At 44.0% G+C, this 17,742-nt stretch overlaps 1 protein-coding gene and 1 long non-coding RNA gene across 2 annotated transcripts in view; one reads left to right on the forward strand and one right to left on the reverse strand.

The window, feature by feature from the left end:
* Positions 1 to 17,742, forward strand: part of LOC122463863 — a 171,412-nt gene that overhangs the window by 138,258 nt on the left and 15,412 nt on the right. The window lies entirely within an intron of this gene.
* LOC102929631 (substance-P receptor) overlaps positions 1 to 17,742 on the reverse strand; it is a 93,446-nt gene that overhangs the window by 44,154 nt on the left and 31,550 nt on the right. The window contains 2 exon segments of the mRNA XM_027829668.3: positions 6,682 to 6,739; positions 6,742 to 6,875. Coding sequence (XP_027685469.2) covers positions 6,682 to 6,739; positions 6,742 to 6,875 — 192 coding nt within the window.

Consider the following 17,742-nt stretch of genomic DNA (forward strand, 5'->3'; position numbering starts at 1 on the left):
TAACCCTGTGGAAGTGCTTCGTTTCGTCAAAGGCAAAGGATACACAGAGAAATGAGGCTGCTCAGAGTCCAGGCTCCCTTACTCTGGGTATTTATTAATGCAAGAAATAATCTGTTCCGGGATCTGGTGATTAAGGCCCCCCAAGCTGTTAACAAGTATTGGATCCTCACTCTGCCTCCAAGCTGAGTCTAAAGATTTAGGTTAATGACCTGCCAAATTCTGAAAACCCATTGGTTTAATTAGACTACAGTGCATGCTTCTGAACAGAGTAACAAGCCAGCTACGTACCGCCTGCCAATAAGTCAGTCACTGAAACCGTACGACAGGCTGGAGGTGAATATGGCAGTGTTTCATCGGAAGTTGATCTTTGCTTTCAGTTTCTTCCTCCTGCCCCCCTCAGATGAGTTTGTGATCAGAGCCTGAGCTCCTCTACTTTGCATAAGAGTGTTTCGTGTGGGCAGTGGCAGGGCAAGCTTCCCTGCAGAGACAACCCACGCCTGAGAATAGTGGGGGTGAGGGCAACCAGCTTCAGCAGTGTTCGTGTCAGTACAAGCCAAGCATCAAATTTCGGGACGGGGACATGATCCCATTTGCCCCCCACGCATTGCCTCTGCTTCCCTTCATGACTCCATGCCAGGGATACTGTGTATTTTGGCTGGGTTTTTGAAAGGAGCCTAAAGGGTTTGGGAACCTCACTACCTTAGGCTCCCTTGACGTATCCGGGCCATAATCCCGTGAAGCGAAGTCACCAAATACTGCCCAATTCCAGCAAGTCTTCACAGAGCTATCCCACCCTACCTTTTTTTTTTTTTAATGTAGGCCATAATTACAAGATGGGGGCTCTATCCTTTGCACCTATTATCTGTCGAGATATAACCACAGCACGAGAACTTACAATGCGCCAAAGACTACCCAGAACTTCCCATCCAGCATGTTATGGATAACGTACCCAACAACACCTGAAATCGCATCTTCCATTCCAAAACAAGCACATTATTACTGACCCACCAAGCCGCCCTCCCGGTTTCGACCCGCCACGCAGATTTGGACTGTGTTGAGCCGGGTCTGAATAAGCCAGCCTATCAGGCTGACCAGCATTATTTCTTTGTGCTTCCATGTCTATCCTATTGTCTCCTGTTGTCTTTTGTCTTGTACTCAGATCAGAAGCTGTAGGGACAAGGAGCCGTCTTTTTGTTCTGTGTTTGTACCGCGCCTAGCACAATGGGGTCCTGGTCCATGACTGCAGCTCCTCGGTGCTTCGGTAATACGAATAATTAACAAGCTGTGATGTCGTTGTTGTTATCCGTTATGCAACCACATTCTGCTGCAGCAGGTAGAGCCAAAGCTGGTATAACTGTGAGTAGCTGTGCTTGGGATTTCAGAGCATTTTCATCTTAGCAGTGGCTAATTTTGTCATGAAAGGCGTAATTAACATTCTCCTCCTTAGTAACTTGTTTGCTGCTCACCAGCGTCATAAGAATTGCCCAGGGCCTCTGAGCCAGTGTGTTGTCACTGTAACTAACAAAATGCAATTAGGGGATGAAACGCAGGGGGCACATTGAGCCTTCCGGTTGACAGACTGACAAGAGAACGAATTTCCCAGTCTCTGGCGCTCAGAGCGAGAGGCATTGTCTCTCTTTATAGAACCATGACCAGATAAATTCACCTATTTGTAGTACTTGTTTGTGGCTTGTAGAGCAGAAAGAATGTAGCTAAGGAAATATTGAGAGCTATGCTTAATTTATTTTTCTGCATGAATTGTATGCTGAGGCCACATGTGCTTCCAGCCATCCAAGACAATCCAGCCAAAAGCTTCATGGCTTCCCCAAACTTTTCACTGTCACAAATCCATCGATCAATGATGTGTAAAGAGTCGCCAAGTGTAATACGATCTATGCAATGGCAATAATATAGATACGTTCGCTCATATCGCACATCAGTAGATTAATCTGCCTCACAGTGACACTTCGCAAAGGATTCAATCCGTGAAACTAGCATGAGATAGTGTTGTCAAGTAGATAGGGCACTGGGCTGGAGTCAGGAGATCTGGGTGCTAGTCCCAGTTCTGCCACTAACCTTCTGTGTAACCTTGGGCAAGTCCCTTTGCCTCCCATCCATTCCATTTTGTCTATTTTTAAACTAAAAGGTCTCTCAGCAGTGACTGTCTCGCTATGTATTTGCACAGTGCCTAGCACAAGGGGCCTAAGTCAGGACTCTAGGTGCATAAATACAAATAATAAATAATACTAATTATCTGAACCTCCCAATGTTTGAAGTTCCCCAGTCACTATAATTGACTAGATCATCTCTACTATGAATTCTGGGCCATTACCTGTCTCTGATTTGGGGCGCTGCATCAAGATTTGATACCCTTTAAATAGCTCTTAGAGAAATATTTGCTTTGGCTTCAACCAGTTTGATAATGAGTTTAGCAACCTGAACCCTAGCTGATCATTCCTCTGGGTTTTAGATCGCTAATGTCTTTTTGAACTCGTGACATTTCACTCACCCTCTGATTAAGCTTCTACAGAAAGGAAGTGAAACAGCCAGCCTCCCTGACATCAGAGGTGCAAAACAAAGATGGCTGCACTGCTGTCAAAGCAGTGGGGTCACCCAGAACCTTGAAATGCTAGAAATAATTAGAAGGAACCTCAGTAGGAGGAAAATATATGCATGCTAGATAAACTCCTACCAGGTCTTTCATCTGCCAGTCTTGCTCAGGCTTTATAATATTCACATAGAGAGAGAGCACCTGGGTGATTTGATGTTAAAGTGTTTGTTTCTTGGCATGAGTTTGGGACGGTTATACTACTCGTTCACAAGTGGCTTAAGTGAAAATTAAGGAGGCATTCTGGAGCTCTCAGTGTGACCCAGTGGCTAAAAGAGTTAATATGATCCTGGGGTGTATAAAAAGGGGAATCTCAAGTAGGAGCCGAGAGGTTATTTTACCTCTGTATTTGGCACTGGTACGGCCGCTGCTGGAATCCTGTGACCAGTTCTGGAGTCCGCAATTCAAGGAGGTTGATGAATTGGAGAGGGTTCAGAGAAGACCCAGAGAATGGTTAAAGAAAACATCCCTTATAGTGATAGACTAAAAGAGCTCAAGCTATTTAGCTAACAAAAAGAAGGTTAAGGGGTGACTTGATTCATCTACTACGAGCCACATGTTGAATAAGTATTTAATAATGGGCTCTTCAATCTAGCACAGGAAGGTCTAATACAATCCAATGGCTGGAAGTTGAAGCTAGACAAATTCACACTGGAAATAGGGTGTAAATTTTTAACAGTGAGAGTAATTAACCATTGGAACAATTTACGAAGGGTCGTGGTGGATTCTCCATCACTGACAACATTTTAAATCAAGATTGGATGATTTTCTAAAATCTCTGCTCTAGGAATTAGTTGGAGGAAGTTCTCTGGCCTGTGTTAGACACATAAATCAGAGGTTCTCAACCAGGGATCTGGGGCCTACTGGGGGGCCATGAGCAGGTTTCCACAAAATAAACCAGAGAACAGGGCCAGTGTTAAACTTGCTGCGGCCCAGGTCAAAAAGCCAAAGTCTGAGCCCCACTGAGGGCTGAAAGCCAAAGCCAGAGCAACTTAGCTCTATGGTGGGGGCCCTGGGCAATTGCCCTGCTTGCTACCACCTAACACGTGGCTTTTCATCTACTGGATATGCAGAAAACCAGATGTTGTGGCACAGGTGGGCCATGGCATTTTTTAGCATGTTGAGGGGGGGCCTCAGAAAGAAAAAGGTTGAAAACCCCTGGACTAGATGATCACAATGGTCCCTTCTGACTTTGAGTCTGACCCTCTTCAAGATTGGCCCCAAGGATGGGGCAGCATAAGGCTAAAGGGCTGATTAGTACTAATTAGGGCTGGGTTGATGGTTTAGAAATAGATTGGTCAAGTCCTAAGGAACATTCCTACAGAAGTTTATGTAGGGGGCCATCTCCTTTCTCTTACCCATGCTGGAGAATTTAAAAGAGAATCCTATCCCTGCTATAAAATTTTAGAAGATGGTTCAAAATGCCCTTAGGAAGGATTTCATTCGCTATTGAATTCAATAGGATTTTCAGAGTCGTTTTTAATATAAATCTATTGGCTTCCGCCACAGGATTTTTGTTTTATAAGCAAAGCATGTTTGACCCAGCTGTTCTAGTGTCCTATGAATCTGAATTTCTGTGAGCTTAGGTTCAGCAGGGCTTAAACCCTGCATGGCAGGGTCATAATAGCATCCTGGGGGAGCCCATACACTCCAAAGGAGCATATCTGCATTTCAAGATAAGAGAGGGTCAGGTATAATGGAGAAATGGCTGCTGTTGGCACATAATCATGGACATAAGCGCTGGAAAGGATCTTTTCAGTCAGCTGTTCCATCCCTCCCAGCCAACGCAGAACTATTCTGTACGGCACTGTACGGTTTTAGGAGCTTTGCCAAGTTTGCATGGCCGCCTTTGTGAGGCTTTTCCACAGGCTAACATTCCTCATGACAATGAAGTATTTCCTTTTCCTAACTTTGTGCCATTACTCCTAGCTTTCCACCCTTGGCCCACCCTCGCCAATTCTTCTACCGCCTCAAAGTATTTACCTGGAGATGGTTCTCATGCCCCTTTCAGTCATTGCTTAGCCAAGCCATCCATACCAAACTCTTTTCATCTCTCCTCCTTAAATCCAAACCCTTAATCATTTTAGTTACCTGTCCCTGAATTTCCTCCATTTTGTCAGCGTCCTTCTGGTATAGCTCCATTTTGCCATTTCCTTCCAGAATTGTACTCACTCTATGAAGCATTTTAAGACACAGTTCACATGAAAGGTGCCATACAAAATAAAGCTGCATTAACTACAAGCATAAATAATGCCCTAAGAGCAATGAAACAATCCATCTTCCTCCGCAGAGATAGGACAGGATATTCTATCATCCCTTCAATGAAATTTCCATCAAGAACTAGCTTTAAAGGACAGAAAACAGCCAGGCACAGCAATGGCTCTGGTGTAGCATTTTGATCATCGGTAGTACCACATCCAGTTTAATTTATATTTCCATGTATTCAATAGGATTTAGTTACCTAGGGCCCTTATGCTGAACAGTTCCTTAATCTACAAATGAGAACCTTACTCACTCTGAATAGCACTTTACCCATGAGTTATTGGAATCTGGCCACCAATAATCTGTGTTGGTTTTATTTATTTGTATTTTTATCTCCATTTAGTTGGAGTCTTCCCAAGCTGATCATAGAAGTTAAACTGTAGAAAATTCATCAAAATTTTCCAACAGAATTTTCCATTGGAATATGTTGCTTTGTCTAAATGTTCTGTGGGAATGTGTCCATTCCAATGAAAGTTTTGTTTAGGGGGGGGAAAAATCTAAATGAAGCATAAAGAACATTTTGATCTCTGCTGAATGGCACATTTTGATTTTTTGTTTCAAAAGTTATTTTATCACTTATAATATAATGTAAAACAATATAACACTCAAAAAATCTAAATAAAAATGAAAATTTTCAATTAACCCAAAACAATTTAAAAAAAAATCATGTCGTGGATACTTTGAAATTTGAGGTCTCTGTTCTGATCAGAACAAAAGCAGATTTAAAAAGTGGGGAATTTCTCTGCAAAATGGAAATTTACAGTTTCCTGCATAACACTACTGAATTGCACATTGGTGCAATGAGCCAAATTTGTCTTTGGTGTAGCTCTGGAATTAGAGCATGGATAAGTGTGGCCCAATTAGTTCAGTAGGGATAAAATACATTACCAGCAAACAGCATCTTCGTCATGATCAGCCAATATGACTTTCTTTTGCGTTCAAGCTTGGTCAATACTTGTATGGAAGGCCTTCAGAGAACACCAACCTATTGTTCTGTACTGACCTCATTTCCCTCCCTCCTATTCAAACTGCCTAAGAAGGGGTACATGAGAGAGAATATTTAAAAGTTCTTGACCTTAAGTGTATGTACCTTGCCTGAAAGAGATAATAAATCTATTGTTGTGTAAAGTAAACATACGATGGATGCAGTACCATGGGAGATTGTAGGGTTTACTTACATCCTTTTTAGAATTAAAAAAAGAAAATTGGTAACTACTTGTACGCTCATATGCTGCATTGTAAATGGAATTGGATGCTTTTGTTAGATCAGAGGCTGTATGGTCCAGTGGCTAAGGTGCTAAATGCAGAGTCAAGAGCCCTGAGTTTTGTTCATGGCTCCACCACTTTGTGTCCTGGGCAATTCCCCGCAGTTCTCTGTGCCGGTTTCCCTCAACTGGGGATAGTGATAACCTCCTTTAAGTGCTCTGAGATTCTCAAGTGAAGGAAGAGCTATAGTGTGTAAGGGCTAAAATATTACCATGATACTGAATCTTGCTTCAGGGGCTCAACAAACTGAAGAGCGGGAAGACATTTTCGTCATGGAATATAATAGTGGGAATATTTGTATGGGAAGGTAGGAACCCTCCCACAGCACTGAGTAGGTGGCATACATTGAAATCAGATGGGTGTATCCCACCAAACCAAATGTCCTGTGATTGCCAGGAGCCTGCACCCCTTCCCATCTTTCCCGGCCTGCTTCTGTGTCTGTGTATATTTCACAGTTTTTTCCCTCTGTAGAATGCATCCTTTCTATGCTGTGTAGCCTCCCCCCTCCCGCCTTGCTTTTCACTGTAGGAAAAGGAAAGACTCACGTTTTTTCATATGCCCTGGTGTCGTGCTCCGGCCATTCCAGCAGAACAACCACCCTGTTGGAAGCTCTGCTGTCATAGAGTAATAACCCTGCTGGAACGCCAGCAATAAAGCCAGGAGCCAAATAATGCCGATGACCACCCTGGTGGCTGTGGCTGACAATCTTGGTTGCAATGGATGGATAATAGCCATGTACCTGTAACAGAGAGAGAGAGTAGGGCTTTAAAAATGAAGCAGCGCATGTGGCACGTAAAAGACATGGATTCTTCTTCAATGAAACTGTTAACATAGTAAAGGATCTTCTCCATGGGATTGCAGGTAGCAGAATCTGGCAGCACAAGAATAGCTGAGATCTGTTTATTTTGTAATGATCTCTGTTCATGGGGTTTGAACCCATGACCTGCAATGTTAAAGCACCATTTGAGCTAAAGTACTATCTCTGTTAGCCTCTATATGGACCAGGCAGCAGAGGGAGGATGCAACACACACATACACCCATGTTAGACACCCTCCCCCCCGCAAAAAGAGTACTGCTTATTGGCTTGTTTGATAGTGATTTGGTGGCATAAAGTTGTTGGTTTCTCAATTAACTGGTGTTTTCTCAAGTCTTTTTTTCAAACTCCTCCTTTAATAGCTTTTACCATTTTGGGGAGGCTCTTTCCCATGGAAGCGCATAGAGCTTGGTTTCCCTATCTAGTTCTAGCCAGTCTGGGATGAAGAATGATTTGCAGAAGTTCTTTGCATCATTTTGAGTGAGGAATAAATGTGACAACCACCGCAATACATTCATAAATCAGAACAGAGAGGAAATTCAACAAGTGGTGCGCCCAGCGCTACATCTGATCGGTACAAAGTGATTGCTTAATCCAGTTCCTAACAGACAAGTATCTATAGATCTCTTTTCAACTGGTGCTAATGAGTAATCTCAGCAGAGAGACAAAGGGATGAATCTGTAGATACTTTAAGGCCCCCATCAATGTGGTATTGGAGCATCTAATAATTTCTGGTCCACACTGCATCTCTGTGAAGTAGGAAGTGTGTTGTTTATCCTCATTGTACAGATAGTGAACTGAGGCACAGAGACACCATTGTGAGAAGGAGCCAGATTTTAAAAGGTATTGAGATACCTAACTCCCATTGAAATCAATGGCAGTGCAGTAATTAAATACCTTTAACAAGTCAGACCAAGGGCATGCAAGAAGACTATGGCAAAGCTGGGAATTGAACCAACATTGTCTGAGTTATAGCCTGTTGCCTTAACCACCGGACCATCCTTCCTCTTTGAATGCCCCCATGGGAATAGGAATGGGGTGACCCTCTCAGCCCTTTCTGTGGCTGCAATTCATAGGCATGGGTTACAGATATCACTGACAATTTTGAGGTGTCTCCCAAGGTAAGTAATAACCACATGGTTTTCCTCAGTGGATTCATGCTGCAAGGAATTTGGGGGAGAAATAGTCTGACTGCTGCTGATCTGGCAGTTTTTCCTTGTTCATTTCCCTTACTTCCTTTGTCATGGTGAGTATATAATTACATGCAATTTATTTTATTATATAGTGTTAATTCCTTTTCCTGACTTCAGGTATGCAATTTTTGTCAAGCCCAAACCTCAGTGCATCTGATGCTTTTGCCATACAAAAAGAGGGGTTATTTTGTGCCTAAACCCACAATAGTAATTTGTGTCTGCTGAGCTAGTCAAGCAGGTGTTCATGTTAAATGTGGTGCTAAATTGCAGCCAGAGCCATTACTCCTTTCTGTGTAAGAAAACCTCTGTTACTTGTGTGTATATTTTGTAATCAACATTAATCTCTCTAGGCAGGTTGCAGTTTCCCAGAGTTTTGTTCCAGGAACTTGCTGATTATTTATTTTTTTCTTTAGAATAAAGCCAAATAGGAGGAAAGGGGGGAAATCTATATATCTCGTAGATTTGTTGGTGGTTTTCTTTAAATAATGACAATGATAAATAATTTCATAAGAGCTCAAAAAGCAGGGATAATATGCGAAAGGGCTTATCACTGGTAAAGATAAATAATATTGAAGGAAAAAATAGTGTCCTTGCTAGCTGCCCTGAAGTAGCAGATGCTGATGCCTTGCAGGATAGCTTCCAGTTTGGAGGAGAAATCAGTGATGCGGTGGTCTGGTGTATTGTTAATGCAACTGTTTATTTACGCAGTATACACCAGTCCTTGAACAGAGGTAGTCACAAACAGCATGCAGGCAATCCTTTTTTCAGGAATCTCAGCCAAAACATGAATGTCCACTTCCTAAGGGCAAGAATTGACTCTGGTTAGAGAGATTAAGGCAGAGAGCAGCCTCTCTGTTTGCCACAGCTCCCTTGAAATGGAACATCATCAAAAAACAATAGTGCAACATTTCTTCAAAAGCTGATCAGTGCTTGTAGGCTGAGGGAAAGAATTTGTAAAACTGTGTGTAATGGTGCCACTGGTGACACCTGCCATAACAGGAAATACTGTATAAAGCTGTGGATATTACTGTGACGTCTTATAGGGCAGTCATTCTCAACCTTTCCAGACTACTGTACCCCTTTCAGGAGTCTGATTTTTGTCTTGTAAACGCCAAGTTTCACCTCACTTAAAAAGTACTTGCTTACAAAACCAGACACAAAAATACACGTGTCACAGCACACTATTACTGAAAAATTGCTGACTCTGATTTTTGCCATATAATTACAATATTTATATTCCAATTGATTTATTTAATACTTACATTTCAGTGTATAGTATACAGAGCAGTATAAACAAGTCATGATATTAAATTTTAATGGTGTACTGACTTTGCTAGTACTTTTTATGTAGCTGCTGGCTGTAAAACTAGACCTATCTAAATGAATTGACAATACCTCCTGGAAGACCTCTGGTTGAGAACCACTTTATAGAGGGTGAATGTGTAAAATCTTTTAGATCACGTGATCTGTTTTCTCAAATGCAATGAAAAAGGTAAGGTTTCAGTTATGTGTTGCAAAACAAGAAAACTCTGGGAAAGGAAAAAGTGGCATTAAGGCTAGAATGGAGCTTAGGAGACTCAGATTCAAATCCTGGCTCTGCCACAGATTCCCCCATGTGATCTTGGGTAAATCACTTAACTTCTCTGTCTTAGTTTCTCATCCATGAAAAAGAGAAAAAAAATTGTCCTGTCTATTTAGATTGTAATCTCTTTGGGGCATAGACTTGGAAATGTTAGTCCACTGCCCAGCAGTTGTGCCTGGTCTTGGTTAGTGATATTGTAATACAACTAACTAACCATAGTACATAAGGCAGGCTGCTTTTACTACCACAAAAACAGAGGGTGAAATTCACCTTTCTGAAATCTGGTTGAGCAATGCAGATGTTAGCCAGCCATTTTGGAAGGATTAATTGGAAATGGCAAAAATTCCCGCTTGCCTCAAGTGCTTGGGAAAAATGTCCTTTTCTGGCCCCAGGAAACTGACTCTTGGTTTCAGCATGCGTACTGGTGCATATGATGTCTCATACTTGGAGAATGAAAGACACATGCAGAGGAGTCTCACCATCTGTACATCCAGTAACTCCGTACTATGCCAGATTTCTGCTTCCTGCCACTCACTTGTCTGCAAAGTAGGCTCTTTTATATCACAAGTCGAATGTAATATTTCTGCAGCTCAGCGTGGGCTTTTAAACCCTCCCAGAATAAAATGGGAGATAGGCACAGTCTGTTTTCTGTATTATGGATCCTGAGTTGTCTTGAATCTCTCAAGCTACTAAGCAGCCTTAGGAGAAGCTACAGTCTCCATAGGAATTCATGAGTGATGCAGAAGGGACGGGCTGATCAATGCAAAACAAGAAGTTATTAAACAACACACGTCTCGTGTCAAATGGAGGAAAGAGAAACTCTCCCTTTCCTCCCAGATGGGAAATGTTTCCAAAGGGACGTTTCTCTTGTTTACTGGTCGGAGACTCAGCTTCTGCATCCCAGGCTGAGCCAAACTCCCCTCTTGTCCAGTAGCGCTGCCCCAAACGGCTGCAGTGGAATAACCAAGAGGAGAACTTGGCCCTTTCTATTCACAGCTTCAGTGACGCCTTGGGCAAAGTTACCTTCTATTGTTGTTCTGGCCATTTTAAGGCTGCAATGTTTATCTCTTCACCCCATTCTCCTTTGTTTTTGGTTTTCCTCCCTATGGGATTGGGATGTAGAATAGCTCAAGTTTCAAGGTTTCCTTTTCTTTATTCTGCCCTTGTGTTCCTGCCTCACATGCACTCCCAGGCTGCATCTGTATTACTATTTGTATCACAGCTCCTAGGCAGCCCTTGCCCCACGGAGCTTACAGTACAGTCCTCCTCTCTCTGAGGACTGGATGTGTTCTCCTTCAAAGCCCTTGTTCAACATTTAAGTTTCCCAAAGGGGGGAGGAAGTGTTGTTAGAGAGAAAAAAGAAGCACTCCCTCCTTGGTGGTCCGTGAGCTCCCCTGTAAAATGGACCTGGCAGCATTTTACAGCAGAGATAGGCTCAAGCCATAACATTTGGATCCAGACTTTGAACACCTCAAATTTGGAGGCGTATTCAGATCTGGAGTTTGGGGTCAGACCTTTCTGAAGATGGGACCATTCTTCACCCTCAGTGTATGAAGTCAAGTTCTGATGCAAATGCCTCCCTTTCTCCCCCCCAACCCCAAAATTGGATCGAGGAGTTTGCCTTGAGCTCACTTCGAGTTTGCGGTAATGGCTCAAAACATTAGTGCTTACTATATGGTGGCTACCATTAAGGCTATTAGCAAGAGGGCTGTTGTGTTTTTAATGGACTGAAATGAGCTGTGACCCCCACTGCATGGTAGCACATGCTACGTCTGAGATGGCTGAGCACTGGTCTCCTTTGTAAACCCATTTAGGGCTTGACGCAGCAAGGTCCTGAGCTCATCTGTTAGGTGCTGAGCACCCTCAACTTCCACTGATGTTAGAGCATTGAGGGCAGTCAGCGTCCTATAAGAACAGTCCATACCTTTCAGGACTCAGATCCTGAGACAAAATTCTGTGTTTATGAAAATGAATCCATTGAAAGCTCGGAGAGGTAAAGAATCTCATCGCAGAGGAGGAATCATGGGAAGGGGATTACACTAGACTTATTCACAGCTGCGGAAATACAGGCATAGCAATGTGGGGCTTTTTGTAATAAATTCCCGCATTACTATGTGGTCTGTCAGCCCTTCTATTGCTGATCCTAGCGCTCAAGCTGACAGTCAGAGCCGAATTCTTCCAGCCGACCAGCTCACAAATACTCCGAGCTGCTGCATTGGTGTTTGATTGACGTCCCTCTGTCATCAGCCAGCCAAGCTACACTATACGTTATTCCCAGTCCTTGTTGTGACCATTAATTCAGAGTGTCTCAATTTTTATGGTACCAGCTTGAGACACCGGAGGCTTGATTTGCAAGAGGGCCGAACTCCTGTAACCCCACCTGCAGTCGACAGGAGCCACTGGTTCTCAGCACCTCTGAAAATCAGGTCCATGGTGGCTCAAGCTGGACACCTAAAATTGAGGCAGCCAAAATCAGTGGCCACTTTTGAAAATTTGGACCCTAGGACTCTGTCTTCAGCCGCATGCGGGAGAGGAGGTATTTTTTAAGGCACTGTAAACAAGTTGGACACTGCCTGTGTGCCCCCCCTCAGAGACTGGGGTGCCTCTGCCTTGCCCCACTCTTTATTCTCTCTCTTCTAGGCCCTTTTACCCAGACTTCATGTGTTGCTCATCCAAACAATGCCCTTATTGGGGTCTGGGTTGACTCAAATAAAACAAACGCCAGAGGGAAAACTCGGTCCCAACAATCTGTTCCAGGGCCTGGCTCTTACCTCAGAGCCTGGGTGAGAGGAAAAGTCTCTTTATCAGTTCTTAAGAGGTGACCTGCTCTGGGGTTGGGCTTGCAGCCGCCCAGCTCAGGGCTGACTACTCCCTCACAGATTTCCCAGAGTCAGCACCCCTCAAGGACTGCTTCAGCTCCCTTTATAAGGAGCCAGCTGTTCAAGCTTCCTTCCCTATGCCATGTTTCTGGCTGGCTCATACAGCAAGCCAGCTCCAGGCTTCGAGTCTCCTGCAGGCAGCTCCCTCATGCCTTCTGTTCTCTGAGTTAGGGGCCTAACTCCCCTTGACTTCCAATGTGAGTTAGGCACCTAGCTAATCTATGCCTGGGCACCTAAAGTTGGGCACTCAATGGCCTGATTTGGAAGGGTGGCAAGCATCTTCAGCTTCAATATAACCTGCAGATCCCTCAGCACTTTTGGAAAATCATAACACCAGACTGCAAGGGAGCTCCTGGGTCATCGAGTGCCGTCCCTGCTATCACAGGCAACCCCACCATTCTATCCTCCTCATAAACTTATCAAGTTCTGTCCACAGTAAGGAAGAGATTTTTCTGAAGCCGTCCAAGTGATTCACTATCACAAATACCATTGACAGTCCAAGGGACTGGCACTTCGGAGTCACGGAGGCGCTTCAAGAAGCTTCCCACCCTTTCGCAAACAACCTTATCAAAAGTGTCCCTGGACTTGGTTGCCCCAGCTTGCGGTTGCCCGACATGAGATGCTTTAAGGGGACCGGATTGGAGAACAGATGCTCAGCATTTTTGAAAATTTGGCCCCTTTTAAGGCCTTTGGAGTTGGCAGACAAGAATGAAGGTGCCTGCAATCCTTAGTTGCTTTTGAAAATTTAGGACTTGAGGCCCAGATCCTCAAAGAGAATTTAGGCTCCTGATTTCCATTGAAATCTATGGGAGTTAGGAGCCTGCATACCTTTGAGGGTTACCTACATACCTTTGCAAAAAGAAAAGGAGTACTTGTGGCACCTTAGAGACTAACACATTTATTTGAGCATAAGCTTTCGTGAGCTACAGCTCACTTCATCGGATTTCTTTTTGCGAATACAGACTAACATGGCTGCTACTCTGAAACCTACATACCTTTGGCTTTCAAGGCAAAAATTTGAAACTTGGGTGCCAAAATGTAGGCATTTAAGGGTTGAGCACCTGCAGATTTCCTAGATTCCAAGGCCAGGAGGGACCATTATGATCATCTAGTCTGACCTCCTCCGTAACACAGGCCGTAGAACTTCCCAAGATAATTCCTAGAGCAAACGTTCCTATTGACTTTGATGTAAGAGAAGGATAATCGGCCCCTCTGAAGGTGAGGTTTTCTTCGTTTAGGTGCCTAGCTATGGATTTATTGTGGGTTCATCCCAGTATGAAAATTTTGGTTTGGCGTTTGAAAATTGGGCATTTACTTCCCTTACTCAGTGCTCAAGTGCAGCTTTAAAGGATTTGAAGTCATGACGTAAGCAGACCCATTGTTTGCTGGGCTATGCAGTTTCATTCGTTAATAGCGGATTGCAATCAGACATAAATAACCGCTTTTACATCTCAAATCAACTTTCTGGCAACACACTCTAGAGAACTTTCCTTCTCTGTTAGTGCTTCACAGCTGTGAAAACCGTCCAGATGATGAAATGGACAAATAATTGTCATAATGATGAAATAAAATCCAGCCAAATGGCCTAGAGATCCCTTTAATTGTCAAAAAGAAAAGAGTACTTGTGGCACCTTAGAGACTAACCAATTTATTTGAGCATATGTTTTCGTGAGCTACAGCTCACGAAAGCTTATGCTCAAATAAATTGGTTAGTCTCTAAGGTGCCACAAGTACTCTTTTCTTTTTGCGAATACAGACTAACACGGCTGTTACTCTGAAACCTTTAATTGTCATCAATTTGTCTATGACACTGGCTGCTGGAGTGCTCCTGATGGAGGCAAGACACCAGAATAAATGTGGCAAGTCCTTTGGAGGAGGAAAAGGCACAGAGCGAGTGTGAGAGACAGAGGGGAAAGAGGCAATACCGCATAGGCATACTGATGAGGAAAAGCAATCCAGGGAGAAGAAAGGAAGGTTAGGGGATAGCCTTGGGACTTAGGAGACCCCAGGTTCAGCTCCTTGCTCTGGGCAAGGATCTTAGGCCATCACTCAGGGCTGGCCTACGCTAGAAAGTTAGGTCCACCTAGCTGTGTCACTCCGGGGTGTGAAAATTCACACCCCTCAGAGACATAGTTAAGCCAACCTAAGCCCACCTATGCCTCAGTGTAGACAGCACTAGGTCAACGGAAGAATTCTTCCTGGGGCCGGTTTTGTTCAACGTCTTTATTAATGATCTGGATGATGGGATGAATTTCACCCTCAGCAAGTTCTCAGATGACACTAAGATGAGGGGAGAGGTGGATAGCTGGAGGGTAGGGATAAGGTCCAGAGTGACCTAGACAAATTGGAGGATTGGGCCAAAAGAAATCTGATGAGATTCAACAAGGACAAGTGCAGAGTCCTGCACGTAGGACGGAAGAATCCCATGCACCGCTACAGGCTGGGGACCGACTGGCTAAGCAGTAGTTCTGCAGAAAAGGACCTGGGGATTGCAGTGGATGAAAAGCTAGATATGAGTCAGCAGTGTGCCCTTGTTGCCAAAAAGACTAACGACATATTGGGCTACATTAGTAGTGATTATTCCCCTCTATTTGGCACTGGTGAAGCCTCATCTGGAGTATTACGTCCAGTTTTGGGCCCCCTATTACAGAAAGGATGTGGACAAATTGGAAAACGTCCAGCGGAGGCCAATGAAAATGATCAGGGGGCTGGGGCACATGACTTATGAGGAGAGGCTGAGGGAACTGGGGTTATTTAGTCTTCAGAAGAGAAGAGTGAGGGGGGGGATTTGATAGCAGCCTTCAACTACCTGAAGGGGGGTTCCAAAGAGGATGGAGCTCGGCTGTTCTCAGTGGTGGCAGATGGCAGAACAAGGAGCAATGGTCTCAAGTTGCAGTGGGGGAGGTCTAGGTTGGATATTAGGAAACACTATTTCACTAGGAGGGTGTGAAGCACTGGAATGCGTTACCTAGAGAGGTGGTGGAATCTCCATCCTTAGAGGTTTTTAAGGCCCAGCTTGACAAAGCCCTGGCTGGGATGATTTAGTTGGGGTTGGCCCAGCTTTGAGCAGGGGGTTGGACTAGATGACCTCCTGAGGTCTCTTCCAACCCTGATAGTCTATGATTCTTTGATCAACCTAGCTACCATCTCTCAGCGAGGTGGAGTTACTATAGCGACAGGAACCCCAGCGGCACAGCTGTGCGTCTGCAATTGTGCCACTGTAACATTTCTAGTGGGGACATACCTTAAGGCTACTACGGCCTAGGTCTTGTCAATGGGACTTAGACAGCTGGGACCGGAAGGGCCAGGTTTTCAAAGGTATTTAGACACCCAGGATGCAGATATGTGCTTAGGAGGACTTACATAGCTGCCGAAGCAGGTAAGGAAGCCAAACCTGCTTAGGTGAGTTTGAAAATCCCACTAGGCGCCTTCCTGTACCTTTAGGTTCATAAGTACCTTAGAAAACCTGGCCCTAAGTCACTTTTGAAAATTGAATTTAGGAGCCTACGTCAGTCAGGTGCTTTTTTTACCCTTAGCGTCTCTGAGCCTCAACAACCCATCGGAAAGAAAACTGAGATATTTCCCCGCACATGGGTGTTGAGAGTATAAATACAATAAAAGTAAAATAAATACAATGCTCCAATACTATGGTAATGGGGGCCATGAAAGCATTTCAGTTAGATGGAAATGTCTAAACATATGATGAAATTATACCATTATTTCATATTAACATATCTTGTAATTATATAATAACGGTATCACTGTGCAGAGAACAATTATATCATTATCACCACCGTCTCTTTTTTCTTTCTTGACATGAACATTTGACGAGAAATACAAGGGGGAAAATGTGATCCTGCAACCTCCTTAACTCCACGATAAGAGCATAGAACCAGGGCTGTCAGCTCGCGTGCGTTTGTGAGAAAAAAGTATCACATCCTCCCTGCCAGCTTGTCAGCTGATCTCTCCCTGCCCATGCACCAGACATGCTGGCAGGTTATGGAGCAGGACTATTGAATTTAGTAGCCAGTGAGCTCATTCTTAGAGAATTGTATCCCGGAGGTAGAATTCTAGAGGGCAGCTCACAATTTCCAGAGATTAAATTCTACAGTGTTTAAAGATACATTTCTATCAAAACATATTGGGTAGGGGGTATATAGTTTTTTCTGAAGCAAACAGCTGCTCTTATGTATTAGGATATGTCTGTACTGTAATTGGGAGCAGGGGGGGTGTTTCACACCTGGAATAGACATACCTGAGCTAGCTTTAATCTAACTCCGGTACTGATAGCCCACAGGCTAGTTCCTCGAGTGATTACCCAGGGTTCCACGCTGCTCTGGGACCAGAGATAGAGAGATTAAAGTTAACTCAGCTCTGGCCGTTTGAGTTGTAATCGCAGGGTGCCTTGTATATTATAGAATCAGGTATCTGATTTTCACCCACGCAGGGCCTTGCAATACAGTGTGTGAAATGCCTTGGTAAGCAGCACAGCTCTTTCTCATCTTCTCACCTAGATTCTCCTCACATCTCATTAACCCCATTGACTACTCCTGATTTACACCAATGTGAGTGGGAGGTAAACCAGGCTTTCTCTGTTCCTATATGAAAACCATTGAACGTGCCAGTAATTTTTTTTTTCCTGCAACGCTCAGAGATGGGTATGAAGCAAAATCCCAGAGCTGGACACTCCTGAACTGCAGGAAGGAAATCCAGGCTTTTATGGTTTAGGCCCATCTCTATACAGTAGTTTCCCTCGGGGTGTATCTGAATGGGAATTTCCTGTCTCCTAGCCTTGCTTCTCCTTCATCTCAGCTCTGCTTTGCATAGTGCAGTTGGCAGTCCCTTCTCTTTACCAACTTTGCCCAAGCCAGAGTTTAGGGAAGACCCTCTTTGGTGACATTAGGTAGCACAAGCCCTTACTCTGGGAGTTACAGACCCAGAAAGAACCATACGGTCAGTGTGTGTCCAGCAGCCTCAATGAAGAATCCCTCTGTGTATTCATAGCAAACTAAATCTGTCTCTTCTCTGACCCAAGGGACACAACCCAGAGCCGTACTAATCCTGGGCTTGCAGCTTGTTGCCATGGAATGTGCAATCGCTAGGTACATATAGATATTCACACCCTGAGTTGCCAAGA

The sequence above is a fragment of the Chelonia mydas genome, chromosome 26 (genome assembly GCF_015237465.2).
Source record: "Chelonia mydas isolate rCheMyd1 chromosome 26, rCheMyd1.pri.v2, whole genome shotgun sequence".
NCBI classification, from domain to species: Eukaryota; Metazoa; Chordata; order Testudines; family Cheloniidae; genus Chelonia; species Chelonia mydas.